The sequence below is a fragment of the Narcine bancroftii genome, chromosome 5 (assembly GCF_036971445.1).
Source record: "Narcine bancroftii isolate sNarBan1 chromosome 5, sNarBan1.hap1, whole genome shotgun sequence".
In the NCBI taxonomy this organism is placed as follows: domain Eukaryota; kingdom Metazoa; phylum Chordata; class Chondrichthyes; order Torpediniformes; family Narcinidae; genus Narcine; species Narcine bancroftii.
Genome location: NC_091473.1, coordinates 139222610 through 139246358, shown reverse-complemented (window position 1 = coordinate 139246358; position 23749 = coordinate 139222610). Strand labels below are relative to the sequence as shown.

The following is a 23749-nucleotide window of genomic DNA, read 5'->3' as shown; positions in this document are numbered from 1 at the left end:
ATCATATAGACCAATATCTCTACTTAACTCAGATTATATAATAGTGAAATTATTAGCAAACAGATTGGCTGATTGTGTACCAAAAATTGTAAAACAAGATCAAACTGGATTTATTAAGAAAAGACGAACAGTGGATAATGTCTGTAAACTTATTAATCTAATTCATGCAGTTCAAGGAAATAAGAAACCAACAGTGGCTGTTGCTTTAGACACAGAAAAAGCCTTTGACAGAGTAGAGCAGAACTACTTATTTAAAGTATAACAGAAGTTCAATCTACCAGAAAAATATATTAATTTGATTAAAGCATTGTATAATGGACCATTGGCAAAGGTAGCAGTAAATGTATGTGTATCAAATCAATTTAAATTGAGTAGGTCAACTAGACAGGGATGTCCATTATCCCCCTCATTGTTCGCCTTAGCAATAGAACCTTTGGCAGAACTGATAAGAATAGAAAATAAAATAAAAGGAATAAAAATAAAGGAGGAGTATAAAATCAGCTTATTTGCAGACGACATTATTAGTATACCTAACAGAACCAGAGATATCAATAAAAGAATTACATAAGAAATTGAAGGAATATGGAGAAATATTAGGGTACAAGATCAACGCAAATAAAAGTGAAGTGATGCCAATGAGTAACGTGGATTATACAGAATTTAAAAAAGAATCATCATTTAAATGGCAAGCACAAGCAATCCGATACCTAGGGATCAGGTTAGATAATAACTTAAGTCACTTGTACAAACTAAATTATCAGCCACTAATAAAGAAATTTTAGGAAGACTTAGAACATTGGAAATAATTATTGCTAATGTTGATAGGGAGGGTAAACTGCATTAAAATGAACATGTTCCCAAGGATACAATACTTATTTCAAACGTCACCAATTCCCTTAACAGAATTTTTTTAAAATGAACTAAAGAGAATAATAAGGAAATTCTTGTGGAAAGAGAGGAAACCGAGGGTAGCGTTAGATAAATTAACAGAGAGGGATAACCAAGGTGGTTTGCAGCTACCAAACTTTAAGAATTATTATAGAGCCGCACAATTAAGGTATTTATCAGATTTTTACCAGACAAGGGAAAAACCAGTCTGGACTAAGATAGAACTAGATAAAATAGGGGAGAAGGTACTGGAACATATACTTTATAAATGGGATGAAAAGTTGGTGTAATATAAAAGCTTACCAGTATTGCATCATTTACTTAATACATGGAAGAAGATCCACGTAGAAAGGAAAAAACAAATTACCAAATACCAAAATTATTATTGATGCAAAATCCACTAATCCCTTTTACAATAGATAACCTTTCCTTTGGAGAATGGGAGAGAAAATGAATCAAAAGAATAGAAAATTGTTTTTTGGGAAATAAATTATTAGCATTTGAACAGTTGAAGTACAAATATGGAATAACTCATGGTACAATGTTTGCATATCATCAATTGAAAGCTTATTTAAAGGATAAATTTGGAAAGAGATTGAGGTTACCTGAAGGAAGCAGCTTTGAATATGTGATTACAGACACAATGATAATTAAAAGATTTATAACGAACATGTACATTAAGCTGCAAGATAAGGAAAATGATGAAATAAGCTATAAACCCAAACAGAAGTGGGAAAAGGATTTAAACATAAAAGATTAAAAAATGAAGTATGGGAAAAGTTATGTTCTGGAACTATGAAGAATACAATAAACACATGGTTACGCATGATACAGTATAATTGGTTACACAGGGTATATATCACTCCTCAAAATTAAAAAAAATGGGATTCCACATTATAGGATAGATGTTTTCGCTGTAAGAAGGAAATGGGAACAACAGTACATGCAATTTGGGCATGTACGAAAGTGAATACGTTTTGGGAAGTACTAAATCAGATATTAAATAAAATCACAAAAAATAACATACCAAAAAATCCAGAGTTTCTTTTTAAGTTACATAAGAAGTAAAGAATTTGGCCTCAAATTGGATAAAGTCCAAAAAAGATTCATTATGATAGCCTTAGCAGTAGCAAAAAAATATATATAATGTCAACTTGGAAAATGGAAGAGAGCATGAAAATACAGCAATGTTACTTGGAAATGAATAAATGTATTCCATTGGAAAAAAATAACATATAATTTAAAAAATAAAATCACATTGTTTGAACAAATTTGGGAACCACACAAGGAATATAACAGAGAGAGCTTGCCTAGGACCTCCATCCCCTAAAATGATAAGACGACAAAGTGACTAGATTCAGTGTATAACAAATAGTTGATGTAGTTGATGCATTTTTCTTGTTTATTTTCATTTGTTTGAAGGTATTGTTTTATGGTTTTATTGTATTGTATACCAGCGTTGTCTCCGCTCCATCCTCAACATCCATTGGAGCGCTTACACCCCTAACGTCGAAGTACTCGAGATGGCAGAGGTCGACAGCATCGAGTCCACGCTTATGAAGATCCAACTGCGATGGATGGGTCACGTCTCCAGAATGGAGGACCATCGCCTTCCCAAGATCGTATTATATGGCGAGCTCTCCACTGGCCACCGTGACAGAGGTACTCCAAAGAAAAGGTACAAGGACTGCCTAAAGAAATCTCTTGGTGCCTGCCACATTGACCACCGCCAGTGGGCTGATAACGCCTCAAACCGTGCATCTTGGCGCCTCACAGTTTGGCGGGCAGCAACCTCCTTTGAAGAAGACCGCAGAGCCCACCTCACTGACAAAAGGCAAAGGAGGTAAAACCCAACACCCAACCCCAACCAACCAATTTTCCCTTGCAACCGCTGCAATCGTGTCTGCCTGTCCCGCATTGGACTTGTCAGCCATAAACGAGCCTGCAGCTGACGTGGACTTTTTACCCCCTCCATAAATCTTCGTCCGCGAAGCCAAGCCAAAGAAAGAATGTTGAATATTTATGGGTTTTGGAGGGGGTGGGAAGAGGGGGAGGGAAGAAAAGGAGGAAAAAAGGGAGAAAATGGCACTGCGTAAATTTAATGAGAAACATTTGTACGTATTTTGCTTGATATGGTTCACAGTGTGAAAAATAAAAAATTGTTAAAAAAAACACTGCCAGGGAAAGATATAATAGGCTTTTGGACAGGCAGGGATCTGAGGTACAAGGACCATGTACAGGCAGATAGGATTAGTTTAAGTTGCCATCATGGGTTGAAGGACCTGTTCCTGTGCTATTCTGTTCAATGTTCTAATTAACAAGAAATAGTAATCCTCATCTTAATTAGCTCAAAGTTCATTGTACATTTAATTTTAATAAGATGATAATATCTTTACAATTTTTTTTCAAATTAAAATCTATAACCGTTCATTTTTATGGATGCACACACATTGATTTTTAATATAATGTTTCAGTAGATGCTGTTAGAACCAGATAACCCTACAGCACAGGAAAAGGCCATTTGGTCCTTCTAGATTGTGCTGAACTCTGTTTTTGCTGAGCCCCACTGACCTGAACCCAGTCGATAGCCCTCCAAACCTCTCCAAATTTCTCTTAAATGTTAATATTGAGCCCGCATTCACCACTTTAGCTGGCAGCTTGTTCCACACTCCCACCACCCTGTGTGAGGAAGTTCTCCCTCATGTTCCCCCTAAATGTTTCCCCTTTCACTCTTAACCAAAGACCTCTGGTTTGCATCTCACCTACCCTCAGTGGAAAAAGATTATCTACATTTACTCTGTCTATCCCCCTCAGTGGAAAAAGCCTATCTGTGGCTGCTAAGCCACTAAACTGAAAGGAACCCGTTGAGTCCAGCACAATTCTGGAGTGTGACAGAGTATTTAGAGGGGTTTTGGGAAGGATTATTAAAGCAGGTTGCACACGAATATTTTAAAACACAGAACATTTGCAGGACTTTTGCAGAGTGCTTTTTGCAAAAAGAGCAACAAAGTTGCAGCATACTGCTTGCCTGTGAGAGCATGTGATTTTTACATGGAGACAGAACAATTTTGCTCTCAGAGAGGGAGGGTGTGAAACAGAGAGAAAGGAGCCAGAAATCAGTTCCAGAAGGACAAAGCTGGCAAACGTTTGGAAGACTGCCTGGTCAAGGGAGAAGACTGCTTGTCTGAAAGGTGACCTGAAAGAAGGAGGATCATCTGGAGAACCCTGAAGGGGGCAAGTTTCATCAGCAAGACTGATTAAACAGGAATCATGTGCAGATGTCCTGGAACGAAAAGGAATCTCTCTCTGAAGACCAACAAGAACCTTCCTGAGTGGTAACCATTTACCTGTTAAGCACCAAAGACTGGTGAACTTTGTTAAAGCTAACTACTGTGCACAAGAACTTTTCTAATCTTAAATACACCTTACACATACCTGTGCTTAGTATGAGAGGGGGGATTAAGTAATAAGTTAAAGTTTAATTCTGTTTTCTTGTTCAAATATAATTAAAAACTACTTTTGTTTCAGTACCCCCTTGTGTTGTGGTGCATATCTAATGCTGCTGGTTTTTGGGGTCCTCTGGACTCTCTAACAAGACAAGCACATGGATTACTGGTTTGAAATCTGTTACAAACCACACGTAATGAGCAGCAATAGACAATGAACCAGACAGTGTTTAATTTTAAAACACTACTTTTATTTGTGAAGTGTAAGTATATGAATATGTGCGAACAGTTTCCTGAGATGGTGAGAGACATCAGTAAGTAAAGTCTCTTTTGTTATTTGAATCTTGCATCTCTACATTATTTAAGACTCCCAAGTAACACGTGACATAACATGGTGGCTGCCATACAATTGATTGTAAGTCACTGAAATACAAAGGGGAGGAAGAGAAAAAACATTACTGAAGAAATGGCTGGAGCTACAGCAGAACACCCAGTAATGGGCTGTGAGGCTGAAGACATTGTTGAATTGTTTAAAACGTTTCAGCAGTAGTACAATTTAGCATTCAAAAGCTATTTTTAAAATGCAGCGGCAGAGAAGGTCAGTTATTTACTTTTCTGAACAGGGGAATGAGGCTGTGACTTATTTAATAGCTGGGAGCTTACAGACGTGGAGAAAAATGATCCAGAGCAGATATTTGCAAAGTTTGCTTCTCACCTTGAATGAAGGTCTAATCATAGAATTAAACACTATGAATTTCAAGACTGCAAGAGACTGATGAAACTGTTGATAACTTCCTCTCTAGACTAAAAATTGTTGCTGTAAAATGCAGATTTAAGGATATACAGGAAAGATTAATTGACCAACTAATATGGGGGAGTGCTCATCCCGAAGTGCAGAATTCTTTTATAGGGAAGGATAGCTTGAAGCTGGCCGAAGCCATAGACACAGGCAGAGCCTTCGAAGCCACGAGGATGCAAATGAAGTCCCTATCTATTGTAAGGTAAAAACATCATGAGATGGGACCGGAGAAGGAGTCACCCAGTACTAAGGAGTAACAGAATGCAGATGTGACCTTGACCACTCAAGATAAGCTTGGCACTAACAAGAATGATGTGCAGCAGACTAACAGAGAAGGGTAGCAACAGTTTATTCATTGGACAATGTAATGGTATGATAATTTACTAAGTACGTATCCTGAGGTATAAAAAAAACACCACTTGCTGATATCGGCAGAATGCGCCTTCTCCAACTAACACTGTTAGTTGCAAGTGTTACAATCCGGCAATAAAGAACAAAGAACCTTGATTTCGACTCAGTCTGGTGTCTGACTCACTCATTCATGAACAAAGCAGACCTAACACTATGCAGACCCACTGCAAAGAGAAGGTAGGGTTGATGCTATAAAGAACTCAATCAGAAAAGTGCAAACCCACAAGACCAAACAAATGTCCTACATATGGTTCTGAATGTAGGGCCTGTGGTAAAGCAAATCACTGGGCAAAGATGTGCAAGTATGGCATGAAGAAAATAATAATATCAGTGAAGAAAAAAGACAAGAAGAATATCCACCACATAAAAGGGAACAACAATGAGGACTCCAACACCCAGACACTGGACAGGGAATCCATTCAACTTCACAAGATGTTGGGTGAGATGAAAGACTCTGTTGCACACAAGGATCCAAATACAGAAGTCAATCCAGAGCAAGCCTATGATATTTAATCTAAAGGTGAAGCTGGACACTGGATCACAAAGCAAAGTCTTTCCACTCAGACTCTACCACAAGATATCCCCCAGAGAACATTATAAAAGGGTATCCAAAAGACGGTGCCTTGGAAACAGCAAATCTCACATTAACAGCTTATAGTGGACCCATGATCAAGCAGCTAGGGAAGGCCAAAATCAATGGCTGGCTTAAGGAAAAGAATATCCTCTGCACATTTTATGTGGTAGATGCAGATAGATTAGCAATTCTAGGTCCGGATAGCTGCCAGGAATTACACTGGATCTCTGTCAATTATGAGATCCAGATGAAGATATCCAAAAGGATCAACAGAGGCATTCCATTGGAGAACCGACCTCCAGTCACAAACAAGGCTGAGCTCATGACCATGTGCCTGGAATGCTTTAATAATTCAGATGGATGCTTTGAATATCATTACACCATAGATCCAAACTGCAAACCAGTCATCCATGCTCCAAGGAAAGTACCACTAGACCTTAAGAAGAAGCTGGAGCAAGAGCTAAAGGACATGGAAAGGATGCAAGTCATTGCCAGAGTGATTGAGCCAACTGACTGGGCAAATTCCATAGTGTTCCAACTGAAGATCCCCCAATGAGACCTACAGAGGGTGTTGGCATCACAGACGAGATGGAAAAACTCATGATCTTTATCTACACTAGGCCATGGAGAGAGAGAGAGGACAAACAGGATTTGATAGAGAGAGAGAACAAGATTTGAGAGAGGGAGAATGAGAATGAGAACTGAGTTCTACGATGGTTTTGAGGCTGCAACATGGCAAGCTGGCAGGCTAGAAAACCTTATTTTCAAGACAGGTTGTGAGTTGAGTTCAGCCTGTTCAAAACCCTTGTAGTCCTTACAAGAGGAAATGGCTGGCTAGACTGTTTCTCCTGAAATAAAGAAATTCATAAATGTTAAATTCTGTGCTCAGTATAATAATTGCCTGATACCGCTGAATTTGGAGGAGTGAGAAGTGAGATTGGACTGTGAATCAAAGAACTTTTCTGAACATATACATATTACATATGCATATGCTTAGAATTAGAAGGGGGTTAAGTTTTATCCTGTTTTTATGTTTAAAGAAAATTAAAAACAACTTTTGTTTAAGTTACGATTTGTCTTGGTGAATTTCTATTGCTGTTTGGTTTTGGGGTCCTCTGGACTCTAAACAGTTGTAACTGTAGTGCACCACTTTGGAGCATATGCATATGAATGTGTGTTAATAGTTTCCTGAGATGGTGGAAGACATCAGTAAATAAAGTCTCTTTTGTAATTTGAATCTTGCATCTCTAAGTTATACTTAGAGATGCAAGATTCCCAAATAACAGAGACATAACTTTGGTGTCTGTATCATACACCAAAACCATTACAGTCCAGGCTAAAATCTAGAAAATTACTTCAAAGTTCAGTCTTTCAAATTCAGTGTTGAAGCGAAGGCCCAGAATTAATGTTGAACTGTGGGAAGACTAGAATTGTGTCTGCTACAGACTCATGGATTCTCCTTGCGTTGCCTTTGAAGAAATGTCCATTCACATGAGCTGTGGTCATAACACTCCTGGTCCTTTTGATGGCGAGATTCGAACTGGGCAGCCTCCATGAAGCTTCCAGGTTCGGTCTGCTGGTATTTCACTGTCCTCTTTCTGTGCTTCTGCTAGTGCTGCACCATCCACTCCTGCGGCTGGGGCTTGCACCAACTGGATGGATGTGATCTTCACTGCTAGTTACAATCAAAATGAAGCACTTTGGTTCCAAAAAAGACACTCCTAGCACAGATTAATCCATCAAAAAGGACCAGTCATTCACAGAGCATGCTTTGCTCTGAATTCCACAAAAATGGCTGGCACAAGAGCTGCTTCAAAAAACTGTTTTCTCTGCCGGTTTGAGATAGTCAATGCCAACATCCATAGGAAGTAAAAAGCAGTCAATGTTTCAAGCCTGAGCCTTTCTTCAAGAGTATTGGAATCAGGCTAATGCCTGAAGTAAAAGGTTGGGGTGGTGGGAAGGTGGAGGTACACAAGCTAGTAGGTAAGAGTTCATAGGTAGATATGGGTGGCAGGATAGAAGAGGAATGAGCTGGGAAGAGATAGGTGGAGAGAACAGAGGGTTATAAAAGGTAGTTCTTTGAAAGGAGAAAGAAAGGAAAGGGAGACAGAGGGAAAGGGAGAGACCAGGGGAAGGCATGAATGGAAATTGGAGATCGATATTGATGCTGTTTGGTTCGAGAATGCCAAATGCTACTTGGCCCCTCAAGGATGATGTGCTCCTTTACTATGTCTATTCCCCATAAGCTTCAATTCCTCAACCATTCAAACATTTATCCATCTCCACCTTAAATATATCTCATGATCTGTCCTCCATGACTTTCAAGGCACAGTAATTTCTGCTGTCTCAGTGTTAGAGAACTAGCCCAATATTTTCTAGTTATGCCCCCTTGTTGGAGATTCTCCTACTAGTGAAAACATCTAAAGATTGACCCTGTCAAACCCCCTTATAGGAAGGATGATCTAAACTGTCCAGCAGATCAATGTGGCTGCATTAGTTGGGGAATTGAGTTCTTGTCTCTAGAGGTCACTTTGCAACTCAACAAATCTCTAGTGAGACCACACTTAGAGTATGATGTTCAGTTCCTGTCACCTCATTATAGGAAGGATGTGGAAGCTATGCAGAGGGTGCAGAGGAGATTTACCAGGATGTTCCCTGGATTGAAAAATAAGTCTTATGAAGCAAGGATAGAGAGGTAGGACTTTTCTTATTGGATTGAAGGATGAGAGGACTTAATTGAGGACTACAAGATTCTGAGAGGCATAGATAAGATGCCATGGCTGGCATCATGAGGGCATTTGCTGATCATACCCCCCCAAATTCAGTTATTATACCACCCCTCCACTCAAAGCATTAGCATCACTAGGGAGTTTCCGACCACACCAGGCAAGGCAATCAGAGGGGGTGTCACAAAATAAATCAAGTGGTTTCATCTCTACGTGCTATTAGCACATTTATCTAAAACGTCAGAAGGAGTGAAAAGTTTGACGGCGCAGCAGATGGAGGAGGTCCATGGCAGGTATGGGACCTGGTCCCCACCCTCCCATGCTGAACAAATTTGTTTTTTCCCCCCCGTCTCCACTGCAATTGCCCTAATGCCTCTCGGTTAGATCTCTTCTGATGTTAACTCTGGCCAGAGTCCAGAGCAGGGATAAGCAAACACCAGAGGACACCTGTACAAAGTGTAATGGATAAATATTGGGAGGAATTTGGTAAGATTAGTAGTTTACATACATACACACATTTTAAGACAGATCTTATTTGAAATACTGAAGAATTCATATCTAGTAACATTGCAGGATCTATGGAGAGAGCGCGAGAGCGTGAGAGCGCAAGAGAGCTAGAGTGAGAGAGAACAAGCTCTCTTGGCTAGTGTGTGTGACACTGAGAGACTGAACAATCAAGGCTGAAACAAGCTAGGAGAAGCTGGTGGGAAACAGAAAGCTCCAGAGTGGCAGATGGTTGGCAGTACTATCTGTCTGGTGTTTCTCTTGGAATAATCGGAACAGAAAGGAACACTGTGGTGGCCTGAAAGAAAGAGGTTACCATTTGGAGAACCCTAATGAGCCAAGTTTCATTAGTGAGACATTGATGTGACTAATGATGGTACCTCAGTTGTGGAAATCCTGGAACAACAAATCTCTCTCTGCAAACCCTACAAGAACCTTCCTGAGTGGTAATAATTTACCTTTCGAGCACCAAAGCCTAATGAACTTTATACATGTTAAAATCTGTGCACAGTATAAGAATTGCCTACAATCAGAGAACATGAAGAAGGAAAAGTGAGATTGAACTGTGAACCAAAGAACTTTTCTTAAATTTACACACACATTACATACATGTGCACTTAGAATTAGAAGGGGGTTAATTTGGGTTAGTTAATAAAGGTAAGTTAGTTTTATTCTGTTTTTATGTTTGAAGATAATTAAAAACAACTTTTGTTTAAGTAACTACTTGTCTTGGTGAACGTCTATTGCTGCTGGGTTTTGGGGTCCTTTGGGCTCATAACAGAAGGGATAAAACTTTAGGGGAGATATCATGGGTAAGTTTCTTTTAAACAAAGAGAGTTGTGAGTGGCTGGAATGCATTGCCAGGGGAGGTGGTGGAAGCTGAAACATTAGGGGCATTTAATAGATTCTTAGACATGGATGAAAGAAAAATAGAGGGTTACAAGGTGGTAGGGTTTTAATTTTTTTGGTAGATATATATATAGATCAACACAACATTGAGGGACGAAGGGCCTGTACTGTGCTGTTAATGTTCTATGTTCTATGCCAAAAGCTCTTTTTTAACAACCCTACCACTTTCAGGGAATCATGTGTCTGTGTTCCCAGATCCCTCTGTTCACCACCCTCCTCCATGCTCTACCATTTACCATGTATGTCCTTTCTTGGTTTGCCTTTTCAAAATACATCTCACAACATGTCTGCATTAAATTCCAAATGCCATTTTTCCATCTGGTCCAAATCCCTCTGCAAACTTTGAAAACCTTCTTCACTCTCCACAATGCCTCCAATCATTTTTTGAATTTTCTATTTTTGATTCTCAAAGACTCATAAATCCAAATAAAACAATACATTTTTTCCATCAAGTGTATATCATACTGTCTATTTTATCGGCAACCCCTCTCTCCTACTTCCTGTACCCCAATGCAAAAAAGAAAAAAAACATAAATTAAATAAATACAAAGAAAATATCATTAAAGTCAAAAACAGAGCTTAAGAACATTTGGAGAACCCTAATGAGCCAAAGAAATCTAAAATAAAAGAATAAGGAACAAAGTAGCAGAGCATGTCGCCTGCGCCACAACCCACTTCAATGATCTCAAGCCTTCCACTACTGGCATGACTGTATTCACTTTATCTAAAAGGGGTATAATTACATCTGTGCTCCAATGTGCTGCAGATCGGGTTGCCATACCCTAACAAATGTGCCATATTTCTTCTTCAAACTGTATGTAATTTTCTCCAGGGGAATATAACTCTGCATTTCCGTATTCTAAGGTGTAATATTTAGTTGGGAGTCGGACTTCAATGTGACCGCTGTACACTTCCTAGCTACTGACAACACAATGCCTCCGATCTTAGTGAGATCTGCAACTTGCTGATCCAAATTACCATATTATCATCCAGATTATTGTTATAGATGACAAACAACAGCGATTCCTGAGGCACGTCACTAGTTCACTATATCACCATGAATACCTAGCATCTGAACATTCCTGACTAACCTCCCATGTGGGACCTTGTCAAAGGCTTTACTAAAGTCAACAGCCTTTCCTTCATCAACTTTCTTGGTAACCGCCTCGAAAAACTTGAAAAGATTGGTTAAACACGACTTACCACCTGCAAAGGTTGGCATCCCTAATCAGTCTATGGCTATCCAAATACCTGTATATCCAATCTCTTAGAACACCTTCCAATAATTTACCTACACTGACGTCAAGCTCAATAGCTTTTAATTTCTAGGGTTACTTTTGGAGCCTTTTTTTAAAGCAATAGAACAATGAGACCTACCCTCCAATCCTCTGGCACCACATTCATGGCTAAGGAGATTTTAAATATTTTTGCCAGAGCTCCTGCAGTTTCTACACTAGCCTCCCTCAAGGTCCGAGGGAATATCTTGTCAAACCCTGGGGATTTATCCACCCTTATTTACTTTACAAGACAGGAAACATTTCCTCGCCTTTAATCAGTATAGGTTCCATGACCTCACAGCTTGTTTTCTTTACTTCCCACTACTGTGTCTGTTTCCTGAGTGAATACTGATGAAAAAAAACATTTAAGATCTTCCCCCATCTCTTTTGGCTCCATATAAAGCCAACCACTCTGATCCTCAAGGGGACCAGTTTTGTCCCTTACTATCCTTTCGTACCTAATATACAGGTAGAAACCCTTAGGATTTTCTTTCACATTGACTGCCCAAGCAACCTCATTTCTTTTTTTTCCTTCCTGATTTCTTTCTTGAGGTTTTTTGTGTATTTTTATTCCTCAAGTACTGCACCACATTTGCTCATTGTTGCCTATACCTGCTATACACCTCTCTATTCTTCTGAACTAGATCCCCAATATCCCTTGAAAACCTTGCCTTTAATCCTGACAGGAACATATAAACTCTGTACTCTCAAAATTTCACCTTTTTTTGAAAATTTTATTTTATTTAAAAGTTTTCTATACACATAATAATATTCAAGTACAAAATATAACAATCAAATATTAATATCAAATCTGTTGCATAATTCCATGTGCCAATCCACGCTCTAAACTCGTCTGCCTTTCCTACAATACTCTTTGCTTTGAAATAGATGTACTTTACAAAATTTCCACGAAGTACAACCTGTTGACTTCCAATGGTGCATGCAATTTTCACATCATCCTTTCCCTCCTCACTCCTCTATTTGCTCTGGCATGCTGGTTCCCATTCCCCTGTAAATTTAGTTTAAACCCATGAGAGCAGCACTAGTAAACAATCAAGCAAGGATATTAGTCCCCCTCCAGTTCAGATGCAAATTATCCCATCAGAACAGGTCCCACCTTCCCTGAAAGAGAGCCAGAAACTTGAAGCCCTCCCTCCTGCATCATGTCTTTAGCCACATGTTAAGTTGCTTATCCTCCTATTTCTATCCTCACTAGCACGTGGCACAGGTAGTAATCCTGAGATCACAACCCTGGAGGAATTGTCCTTCAACCTCACGCCTAACTCCCTGAACTCTCTTCACCTTACTGACCATGTCGTTGGTCACTATATGGGATCTAACATCTGGCTGCTCACCCTCCCTCCTGAGAATGCTGTGAACTCGATCGGAGATATCTTCGATCCTGGCACGAGGGAGGGAACATTCCATCTGGGATACTCGATCTCTTCCATAGAGGCTCTTATCTGTCCCCCTAACTATGGAATCCTCCCTTCTCTTCTTAGCCACAGGACTAGACTCTGTGCCAGAGACTGGATCACCTTGACTTGTGCCTGGTAGGTCATCCCTCCCAAGAGTATCCAAAATTGTACACTTGTTATCGAGGGAACAGCCACAGGGGTGCCCTACACTGCCTGCCTATTCTCTTTGCCTCTCATAACTGCCACCCATCTACCCTCCTACATGGTCCCTCATCAACCCTCAGGCATGAAATCCTGGTACTTGACTGGGGTGGGAGGGGGTGGGCAGCTGAGGGGGGGGGGGGAAGAGGGAAGGGCTGGATGGGGGAACCACTGGGTAGGATGGCCAGATGTCCGGCTTTAGGCCAGACAGTCCAGCTTTTGAAAATTCTGTCCTCCATCTGGCGCCACCTAGAGATGGACATTAATTTGTCCTCCATTTAGGGGCCAGAAAGGGCACTTAGCTGTTAAATGCAGCATCCCAAGGTCCACAGGCCATGTGAAGCTGGCTGGCGCATGCACGATGAGAGGGAAATGTGACAGTGACACTTGAAGTGCCAGCTGGTGTGGGGGAGGTGCTATTTTAAATTGACCCCCCCCCCCCATGTTATTTATTCTTCTCGGTGTTAACAACCCACAAAAGGTTCCATCAACCCCTGAAGGTCAATATTGACAACTTTGGAGACTCCTAGGCTAGGCTATGATGGCTCAGTATTCTTTTGTGAATAATGTTTTTTCCCTATTAAGATGGGTTTATTGGAACGTAACCCCCATCTGTCTAAGAACATCTCAAATCTGCCATTACCTGTGCATACCTGCTGATTCATTTTTATTCGTTGAAAAGTGTGGCCCTTTCATTTCCTACTATTCCTCAACAGGTCACATCCAAGCCTGTGGAGCCAAAGCCTTACCACTCCAATCATGACCACTCTGCCACACAGTCCCTCATTTTACTAATGATACTCAGCTTTTTTTCCTCCATCAGCTTCTAGATGCTGCCTCACCCCCTTTTTGAAACTTTAACTGCTGTCACTCCTCAGGTCACCTGAGCTCTCTTGATCCAATCAGCTTCTTCTTCCAATTAGCTTCTTGCTGCTGCCTCACCCCTTATTAAATTCTAACTGCAGCTGCTCTTCAAGTCACCTGACCTCTCTTGATCCAGTCAGCTTCTTCACAGATTGTGGGGATCACTGCATTTAATGTCCATCCCTCATTGTTCTTGAATTATGAGGCATGCTCGAACATCTCAGAAGATTTTTAGGAACCAATCATCTTATTGTAGATTTGCAGCCATATACAAGCCAAAATAAGTAAAAGCCCTGAGTGCCTGCGTGGATCAACAGATAGATGTATTCATAGATATCTTTAATCACTCACTTCAACAGGCACATCTTCCATTCATTCAAGAAAGCCAACATAATTAACAGTGTTGAAAGCATAATAACAGGCCTAAATGACAACTGAATTGGTGACTTTGATATCCATCATCATGAAGTTCTATGAGAGTCTGGTCATGGCTAATATCTACCAGCCAGCCAAGATCCACTTCAATTTGAATAACAGCCAAACAGACCAATAGCAGATGCCATCTATTTAACTCTCCATTTGGCTCTGGAAAATCGATACTGAGGATGCCTATATCAGACTGTTCATGGATAACTGCTCTGTCTTCAATATTATCTTCTCCAGCAAACTCACTCCAAAATTTCAAGATCTAGGCCTTTGCACCTGCCCTTTACAGGTGTACCATTGAAAGCACACTTGGTGGAACAAGTTAATTACCCCTTTTCTCAATACCTAATTCCTGTCGAGCTATTGTGACCATCATAATTAGTTAGCTTCTCATCACTCTCGAATTATTAATCGGAACTCTTTAAACTACATATTTGTTGGATGCATCACCGTGTGGGATGGGAAATCCAGATTAGATAGGATGCTACAGAAGACAGTGATGCAATTCAGAACATAAAACAAACTTCCCTTCATGGACTCCATCCACATCTCCTACTGCCCAGGAGAGACAGCCAACATACTGAAGAAAACATCACAACATCAGACACACTCGCGTCTCCCTCATTTCATCAGGGAGAAGGGTTAAGAATTTGAAAGCATGCAACAACAGGCTTAAAGACAGTTTTGTCCCTGCAGTCACTGGCTCTTGAATGAATCCCATAATAGCTCTATCATGTTGCTTTTGCTTGGAGCTAATTTATTTTTCTTTTCATTCAATCCTATTCTCTAATTTTGCTTTTAACATGGCTGAAAGAAATATTAGATATAACTTGCTAGTCTGCTTGCAGAAGAACCCTTCTCATTATTCTAGCTATTTGGTGACAAATAAATTTAAAACTTAACTAATCAACAGGCTATCTTACCGATTGAGTCCACTGTTTACTCTTTGATTCTGGTCCATTTCTGTAAAAGTTGAATATGTGCAAAATAAAAATGATTCAAAGATCAACTCACTTATACAATCAATTAACAAATGCTTTACGACTAAAAATTTTGAGGATCAGCAAGGTAAAACATTCAAACATGGCCCAACATGAAACTAAACATTCTACAGCTAACTTATAAAGCAATGTGAGCAATCTTTCATTTACAAATAATTAATCTACAAATTTTTGCGATAACATCGTTGACTCTGTGGGTTACTTTACAATTTTTGTTCTTGTTGCCATGTGTTGTACACCGCATTCTTGCCTGAATCAAAGTTCAGATTGATTGATTATCAGAGTACATCACATACAAGCCTGAGATTCTTTTTTCTGTGGGTGAGACAGAAATACTACTTATTGGCAGTGCAAAAACTGTACTCAAGAAGATACATATACACGTAAACAAATAAAGAAATATAAACAAACTGATTGTGCAATATAGAGAGAAAAAAAATCACAAAGAATAAGAGTCCTTAAATGAGTCTGAATTCATTGGTGGGTGGTGTGGATCTTTGATGGCTGCACTCCATATAGATGTTTTCGATAGTGGGGAGGGTTTTGCCTGTCAATGTCTTGGGATGCATCCACTTCCTTTTGGAGGGCTTTACACTCAGGGATATTGGTGTCACTATACAAGACCATGATACAGCCGGTCAGCACACTTTCCACTACACATCTGTAGAAATTTGCCAGGGTTTTCGATGTCATACCAAACTTCTGAGGAAGTAAAGGCACTGATGTGCTTTCTTCTTGATACCATTAGTGTGTAAGGTCCAAGAAGGAACCTCCAACATAGTAACTCCCAAGAACTTTACTTTGCTCACTCTTTCCACCTCGGATTCCTCAATGATCACTGGATTGCACATCTCTGGTTTCCCTTTTTGAAGTTTGTTTTCCAGAACATATCCCTTCTCTAAATCAAGGAATAAGTCATTAAGTTTTTCATAGTTACATAATAACATGGCAGAGTGAAAATGAAAATGTTTCAAAGATGGTATCGTCATGCATTACAACTTCCTAAACAGTCAAAAGTAGATGAATATCTATTTTAGTACAATGCTGGCAGGAATAAATTTTGCAGGCCAAACTCCTTGAGATAGAAATGTTGGTGTAAAATGGATGCTTTGCTGCATGGCCTGCTGAGTTTCTCCAGTGCTTTTGTGTATTGCACTATAATTGCAGCATCTGCAGCCTCTCTTGTACAGAATCAGAATTTATTGCATGAAAGTTAGTGTTTTGTGGCAGTATCATGGTGCAAACATTCATGTTATAACCATCTTACAACATTACTATAAATAAAAAAAAATAAAAATAGTAGTGTACAAAAAGTAAGGCAGGGCCTTTGCTTTATTAATTATTCAGAAATCTGATGGTAGTGGGGATGAATCTGTCCTTGTGCCATTGAGTGCTCATTTTTAGGCTCCTGTACCTTTTTCCTAATGGTAGCAGAATGAAAAGGGAGTGGCTTGGATAGTGGGGGGTTCTTTGAGGATAGAGGTTGCTTTTTTAAGATGCTGCCTCATGTAGATGTCCTCAAAGGAGTGAAGTCTGGTGCCAGTGATGTCGCAAGCTGAGTTAACAACCCTCTGGAGTTTATTCTTGTCCTGAGAGTTGGTACCTCCATACCAGGCAGTGATGCAACCAGCCAGAATGCTCTCCACAGTACACCTGTAGAAGTTTACGAGAGTTTTTGATGACATACTGAATCTTCTCAGACATCTCAAAAAGTATAGCCACTGGTGAGCCTTCTTTGTGATTGCATCAACATGGAGACTCCAGGATAGATCCTCAGAGATGTTGACATCCAGGAATTTGAAGTTCTTGACCCTCTCCATGACTGAGCCCTCGAAGAAGACTGGTTCATTTTCCCCTGACTTCCTCTGAAGTCCACAATCATCTCCTTGTTTTTGCTAACATTGAGCACAAGGTTGTTGTCGTTGCGCCATTCAACAAGCTGATCTATCTCCCTCTTGTATGCTTCTTCATTGCCGTATGTGATTCTGCTGACAACTGTGGTATCATTGGCAAACTTGTAGATAGCATTGGAATTGTGCCTGACCACACTGTGTTTAACTCTATTCAAAGACTGTATACCCTTAAGAAGTTCTCCTACTCTCTTCACAGAGAGTTCCATGGAGGGTCTCTCTCAATGCTTCCCATCTTCAAGGATGCTTCGTGACTGCAGTGTATCAGCTCAGATGCTATCTACAACTACAACAGAATACTACACCCCCAATCCCTCTGTAATGCATACCTTACCAATGACTTCTCCAGCATTGTTCACAACAGGGCTCATCTCAAGGCCGAAGAGCAAAAGAGGCCAATCTACTGCACACGGTGGGCTTTATTGTACAGAAAGTTCAAGGGTCTGGCCCGGACAATCACTAGGTGATTAAAGAGACCATTGGAGAGGTGCGCACTAATGGGTGGGCAGAGTCCAACTTTGATTGGCAGGTGATGCAACCTCTGACTAGGTTCCAGGTGGAGAGGCCACGTGACCCTCCACAATCCACACTACACTCAATATGAGTAATCTACAGTGTGTGTGTAGCAGTTCAACTATGAATAAAAGTTTAGTGTGATTTGGCCTTCAAACAATGTTATTTTTTAATATCCCATTGTAGCGGCCCAAGCACAGAGATGTGGACCAGTTCAAAAAATGCCCGACGAACGCAACAACCGCACAGACCTAGAGGTGACACTGTCCACCATCCCAGGAGACTTCCCGCATGGCAGGAAGACAGGGAACTGTGGAGGGTATGCTGGCCAATCCCTGGCTGACGCTCTGATGACACAGTGCCCTGACGTCAGCACATGGGGGCCCATATAAACGTAACAGCCAATGCCGTAAACCAGACTCAACCTCAAGGTTTTGATGTGTGTCATTCTTCTTCATGCCCGGCAGTTGGACCCGAAAATGACAGATAAAGTGGAACCAGCGACCATCAATGTGGTCTCACTCAGGATCCCAACGTTATGGGTGTCACAGTCATACGTGTGGTTTTAGCAGGTCAAGGCTCAGTTCCAGCTTCGACATATCATCGCCAAGGACACCCGTTACTTCTGCATCATGAGCGCACTTGGTCAAGACACAGTGGCAAGGGTTGTAGACTTCCTACACAGCCTCCGGAGCAAGGCAAATAAGTGGCCCTCAAAGAGCTGTTAACCTGCACTTTCGGACACTCCCAGCATGAGCGCACTGCCCAGTTGCTGCACTTAGATGGATTGGAGGACACAAGCCTTACCTGCTCTTCGAGCAGATCTTTCTGGAGTACCTGCCTTTTTTTATGGAAAATTTTATTTAAGAATTTTACAAAATATTACAAAAAAGGAAAATACAAGATACAAATATATAAAAAAGGAAAAAAATATATTAAAAAAATAGTAGTAATGATAATATCCCCCCAATCCTTCCCTCCCTCTACTAACTACATCATCTGAACTTCCTCAATGATTTGACGTCTCAAATATACTTTTAAAGCATCCCATAAAACTCTGAACTGAATCTTGATTCATTTGTAAATAAAAAGTAATTTGTTCCCTAATATATTTAATAAACTCAGGTCTTTTTAATAACATCTCATTAAACCTCCAACGATAAATATTTCCTACCTTCTCAGTGTCCAAACAAGAAACCAACAACAATGAGTGATCAGACAAAATTCTACTTTTGTACTCTGCTTGTATAAATCTACCTTGCAATGGAGCTGAAACTAAAAATAAATCAATTCTAGAAATTAATTATGCCGTGCCAAACAAAAGGAGCAATCTTTTTCAGTAGGATTCAATTTTCTCCATATTTCCACCAAATTTAAATCCTTCATTACCTCAATAATTCTCTTTGCCATTTTAGTTCTCTTTGAAGTCTTTGGAGATTTATCCAACAAAGGATCTAAACAACAATTAAAGTCCCCTCCCACTAAAATAATTGATCCTGGTGCTTATCCTGCTCAGTAGGCCCAGATTTTTCACTTTTCCAACAACTTTAATAACTAATTTCTTCTGCTTCTGACCTTTTCCTTTCTTCATTCCTTCATTTCTTGCAGCCCAAATGCTTAATAATACATCTAATGAACTTTTTAACTTTTAAATAGTTTATATAACTCGGTTATTAATCAGTTCTTCCATGGAGAGACAGAACCCACAACTTGGTTCTACGCATCTTGCCACACCCCCCCTGGAGCACCTGCCTGAGGATATCTGACTCTTGCTCATGGAATAAGAATTCACTGGCCCCTAGAGGGTTGTGGCCCAGAATGACATGCTCTAGAGAGCGAAGAAGGATACCAGCGCCATCATAGACAACATCAGCAAGCTGCACAAATAGTTGACTGCGAAACCAAGACCAGAGGAGAGGCAGACAATTCTGCTACTATCATCAGCGATGGGGTGAGAAGGCCCATTGATGCCACCCACCCTGTAAATTTCCAGGAAATGTCCTAGCCAACCATTGTTGATGCATGTGGCATTTGGCCCACGTGAAAGCCTCCTCTGTTTTGGACTCCTTGTCGGGTGAGTGCTTCCTGGTAGACACCAGCATCGAGATAAGTGTCCTGCCTTTGCAGGCCTCGACAAATGCAAGGGCAAGTAGGGCACAGCACTGAGGGCAGCTAGCAGTTCCTCAATCTGAAATTTTGGTACCCACACCATTCCCCTTCAGTTCAGCAACAGCCAGTTTACATGGACTCATCCTTGCAGCAGTGGCTCAACCGCTCCTGAGAGCTGACTTCCTTCAGGCCCACTGCCTGCTCGTAGACTTCAAGGGATGGCACTTGGTGCATGCCAGAACTTTCAAACTCTACCTTTGGGGAAGCCAAACTACCCGCCCTCCCCCAACATCTTAACTCTATAACAACAAGTTTGCTCACATCCTGGCAGAGTTCCCCTCAATAGTGGTGCCACAGTTCTTGCAGCCAAGTCAAATCACAGGACAAGGCATCACATTCTGACTGAGGGCCCTCCGCTCCTCTCCAGGCCACACTGGCTCTTTCCTGAAAAGCTCAGCCTCGTGAAGGAGGAGTTAAGAAAATGGAGGAGCTAGGGATAGTGTGGGACTCTGAAAGTCCCTGGACCACTCCCCCTCCACATGGCGCCAACACCTGTGGGGGGGGGCATGTGGCACCTACCGCCACCTCAAAGAGGCCACCATACCCAACTGATATCCCGTGCCCCACATTCAAAACTTCACTGCCAACCTGCATGGGGCACAGGTGTTTTCCAAGGTGGACCACATCTGGGGATACCACCAAATCCCAGTTCACCAGGATCTCCCCAAGACCGCGATTATAACCCCCTTTAGCCTGTTCGAAGATTAATTGTCCCAAGTAATATCCTTTGACTCACCTGCCATCAGCACCAAGAGGAGGCGCTGGCTAACTTCCTGGGGACACAGCTCCACCACACCATGGAATACCACCCTCAGGCCAATGGGTTGGTGGAGCAGTTTCACAGGCATCTGAAGGCAGCCTTGATGGCCCAGCTCAAGAGTCCCAATTTGGGTCCTGCTGGGGATTTGCACCATGCCGAAGGAAGATTTCAATGCCTCGGCAGTGGAGATGGTCTATGGCACACCTTTAATCGTTCTAGGAGAGTTCCTGCCTCCTGATGAATGCCTGGAAGACTCCGCAAGCTACCCTTGAGAACCTGTGGAGAAAACTGGGGTCCCTAGTCCTGCAAGAACTCTAACCACACAACCAGCCCAAACATAAAATCCCCAGGGACTTAAAAACTTGTTAATATGTGTTTGTGCGAAGGGGTGCACACCAGCTTCCCCTACAATGACCCTATGAGGGACCTTACAGAGTCATCAGGGACAATGGCTCCACTTTAGTCTTCGACGTCGGTGGTAAGGAGGAGACCTTAACCGTCAACCACCTGAAGTTGTCATATCTGGACTGCAACCTCCCCCACTCCTCCCCCATGACACAGGGGTAGACCGCCCAAATCAATGGACAACAGCCTGATCGCTGGTTCTGCGGGGGGAGGGGGTGTCATGTTGTGGCCCACACACGAAGATGGGCAACCGCGCGGACCTGGAGTGACACTGGCCAATGTCCCAGGTGACCTCCTGCCCAGCAAGAAGATAGTGAACTGTAGCAGGAACTATGGCCAGGCTCCGATGACATAGTGCCCTGACGTCAGCATCTGAAGACCATATAAATGTGACAGCCAGTGCAACCAGTCTCGATTTCAAGGATTTGATGTGTGAGTCATTTTTCTCCACGCCCGTGTAATGCAAACGTTACACTATATTGGGAAACATTTTTTCTTCCGTGAATATAATTTTTTAAACCAATGTGGTTGAAAATGTTATTGATTTTTAGATTCATGTTACTGTTCATGTTATTTAGATGGGTATGATGGCATTGAAACAGTGCTAGTTAACAGGAAATCTCACCCAAAACTAGACATACAATGGTTTTGACTAGTGTCAAGAAAATTAGAGAAGTGTGCAAAATTGTTTCATTCCAAAATAGCACTATTTTCAACATCAACACACTATTTTACTGGTATTGCACAGACAAATTTCCAGGTGTGGGTTTTTACCTTTTTGGTAATTAATGTTGGCTTCCTCTGAACTGACCAAATTGCTAGCTTGTACTAGTTTCTCATCATCAAAGTCACCCCATAAATCATCTCCAAGGTCAAAAGTCACATTTATGCCTTCTGCTGACCAGTAGCCACTTTCATTTCCGTCAGTGAAGTTATAGTTGAAAACCCCTGACAAATTTTGGCATGGCTGAATCACAGTCGAACTGTGATTTGACGAAGTCAAGGAATATTTTCCTAACAAACAAAAATGATTTCAACATCAACATAAAATTAATAAATGGATAATTATTTTACATCTTGATCTGTTTGTTTGATCAGAAGGACCATTTAGCAAGAATGAATTTGCATGAAAGCTTGTCTGACCTAAGTTCCAAATTTAGCTTTAAATATTTGCAGATATGTGGCAGACAAGATGAAAGAATTGTGGAAAAGATATGTTTAGTTTTATTAGTTAGGGTCATTTGCAACAAATCAATTTTTGAAGAGGAAACAGCTTAAATACATAGAAAACTTTTATTCTTCTTTGATCATGCAACTATATTATGTCTATATCACCAATATACATCCCTTGAGACTCTTTTATCATTGCTTCAATCCAGAGATGTGATTAATTTGGTTTGCAGCATCTGCTGCAGAAATACAAGCTGGTGTGGTCTGGATTTGACCCCAGGAAAGGGCAAGAACAAGGTCAAAAACTGAAAATGGTTGAGATGGAGGCCAGACACCCTGGAAGTAGAAATGCGTCATATAATCTAGCCCAATTGTGGTGGAGTGTGACATTGTAGAATCTACAATTTACCATGGTATAGATAGGATATTGATAAAAAAGACCATAGGCAACCTTTGCATTGCACAGAGTAGTAAAGGAGAGGACATTGGGGATTGCACAAGAACAAAGAGATCTTGGAGTTATGGTGCAGCGTTCCTTGAAAGTGGATTCCCATGTTGACAGAGTGGTTAAGAAGGTATTTGGTATGTTAGCCTTCATAAATCATAGCATAGCGTATAGGAGCTGGGAAGTGATGCTGCGACTGTTTAAGGCATTGGTGAGGCCAGGATTGGAGTATTGTGTTTAGTTCTGATCTCCAAATTATAGGAAGGATATAGATAAGGTGGAGAGGGTGTAGAGAAGATTTACAAGGATGTTGCCTGGCTTAAAATACCTAGAGTACAGAGAAAGATTGAAGAGGTTAGGACTTTATTCATTGGAATGTAGACGGTGGAGAGGGGATTTGATAGAGGTGTTTAAAATTATGAAGGGAATAGATAGACTAGATGTAAGTAGACTCTTCCCCCTGAGAGCAGGGGAGGTTGAAACAAGAGGATACAAGTTGAGGGTAAGGGGGCAAAATTTTAGGAGAAACATTAGAGGATATTTTTTCAATCAGGCAGGGGGGATCTAGCGGAGTTGTTTGAGTGAACTGGTGTGGACTTGAAGGGCTGAGATGGCCTGTTTCCATGCCATAAACTGTTATATGGTTATATGGTAGGTGGCTTAATTCCTCAAAATTGGTTAATTGTAACATGAAGTCACTTTGTCTGTGAATGTTTCGAAAAATGTAAGTTGAGAAAATTTCTGATTAATTAACTATTAACTGAGAGCAAATTTAATTCTGCATTTTAAATTTTTGGGAGTTATTTGTGAATTCTATGAGGGCAAATTTCCGTAACCCAAATGGCCTGTATATTTCCATATTGTTGTCTCTGGCCAGCATTTTATTTCAATGATCTCTATCTGCATCATATGGATAATTTTGGTTTTAATATT

General features: G+C 40.8%; 1 protein-coding gene across 10 annotated transcripts in view; it reads right to left on the bottom strand.

Moving 5' to 3' along the window:
• hfm1 (helicase for meiosis 1) overlaps positions 1-23749 on the bottom strand; it is a 197843-nt gene that overhangs the window by 9438 nt on the left and 164656 nt on the right. For 9 of the 10 annotated variants that reach the window (XM_069939173.1, XM_069939172.1, XM_069939175.1 and 6 more), the window contains 2 exons: positions 21976-22215; positions 15367-15406 (listed from right to left, as the gene is read on the bottom strand). In XM_069939173.1, coding sequence (XP_069795274.1) covers positions 15367-15406; positions 21976-22215 — 280 coding nt within the window. The remainder of the gene's footprint in view (positions 1-15366; positions 15407-21975; positions 22216-23749) is intronic. The other variant, XM_069939178.1, reaches the window with a different exon arrangement.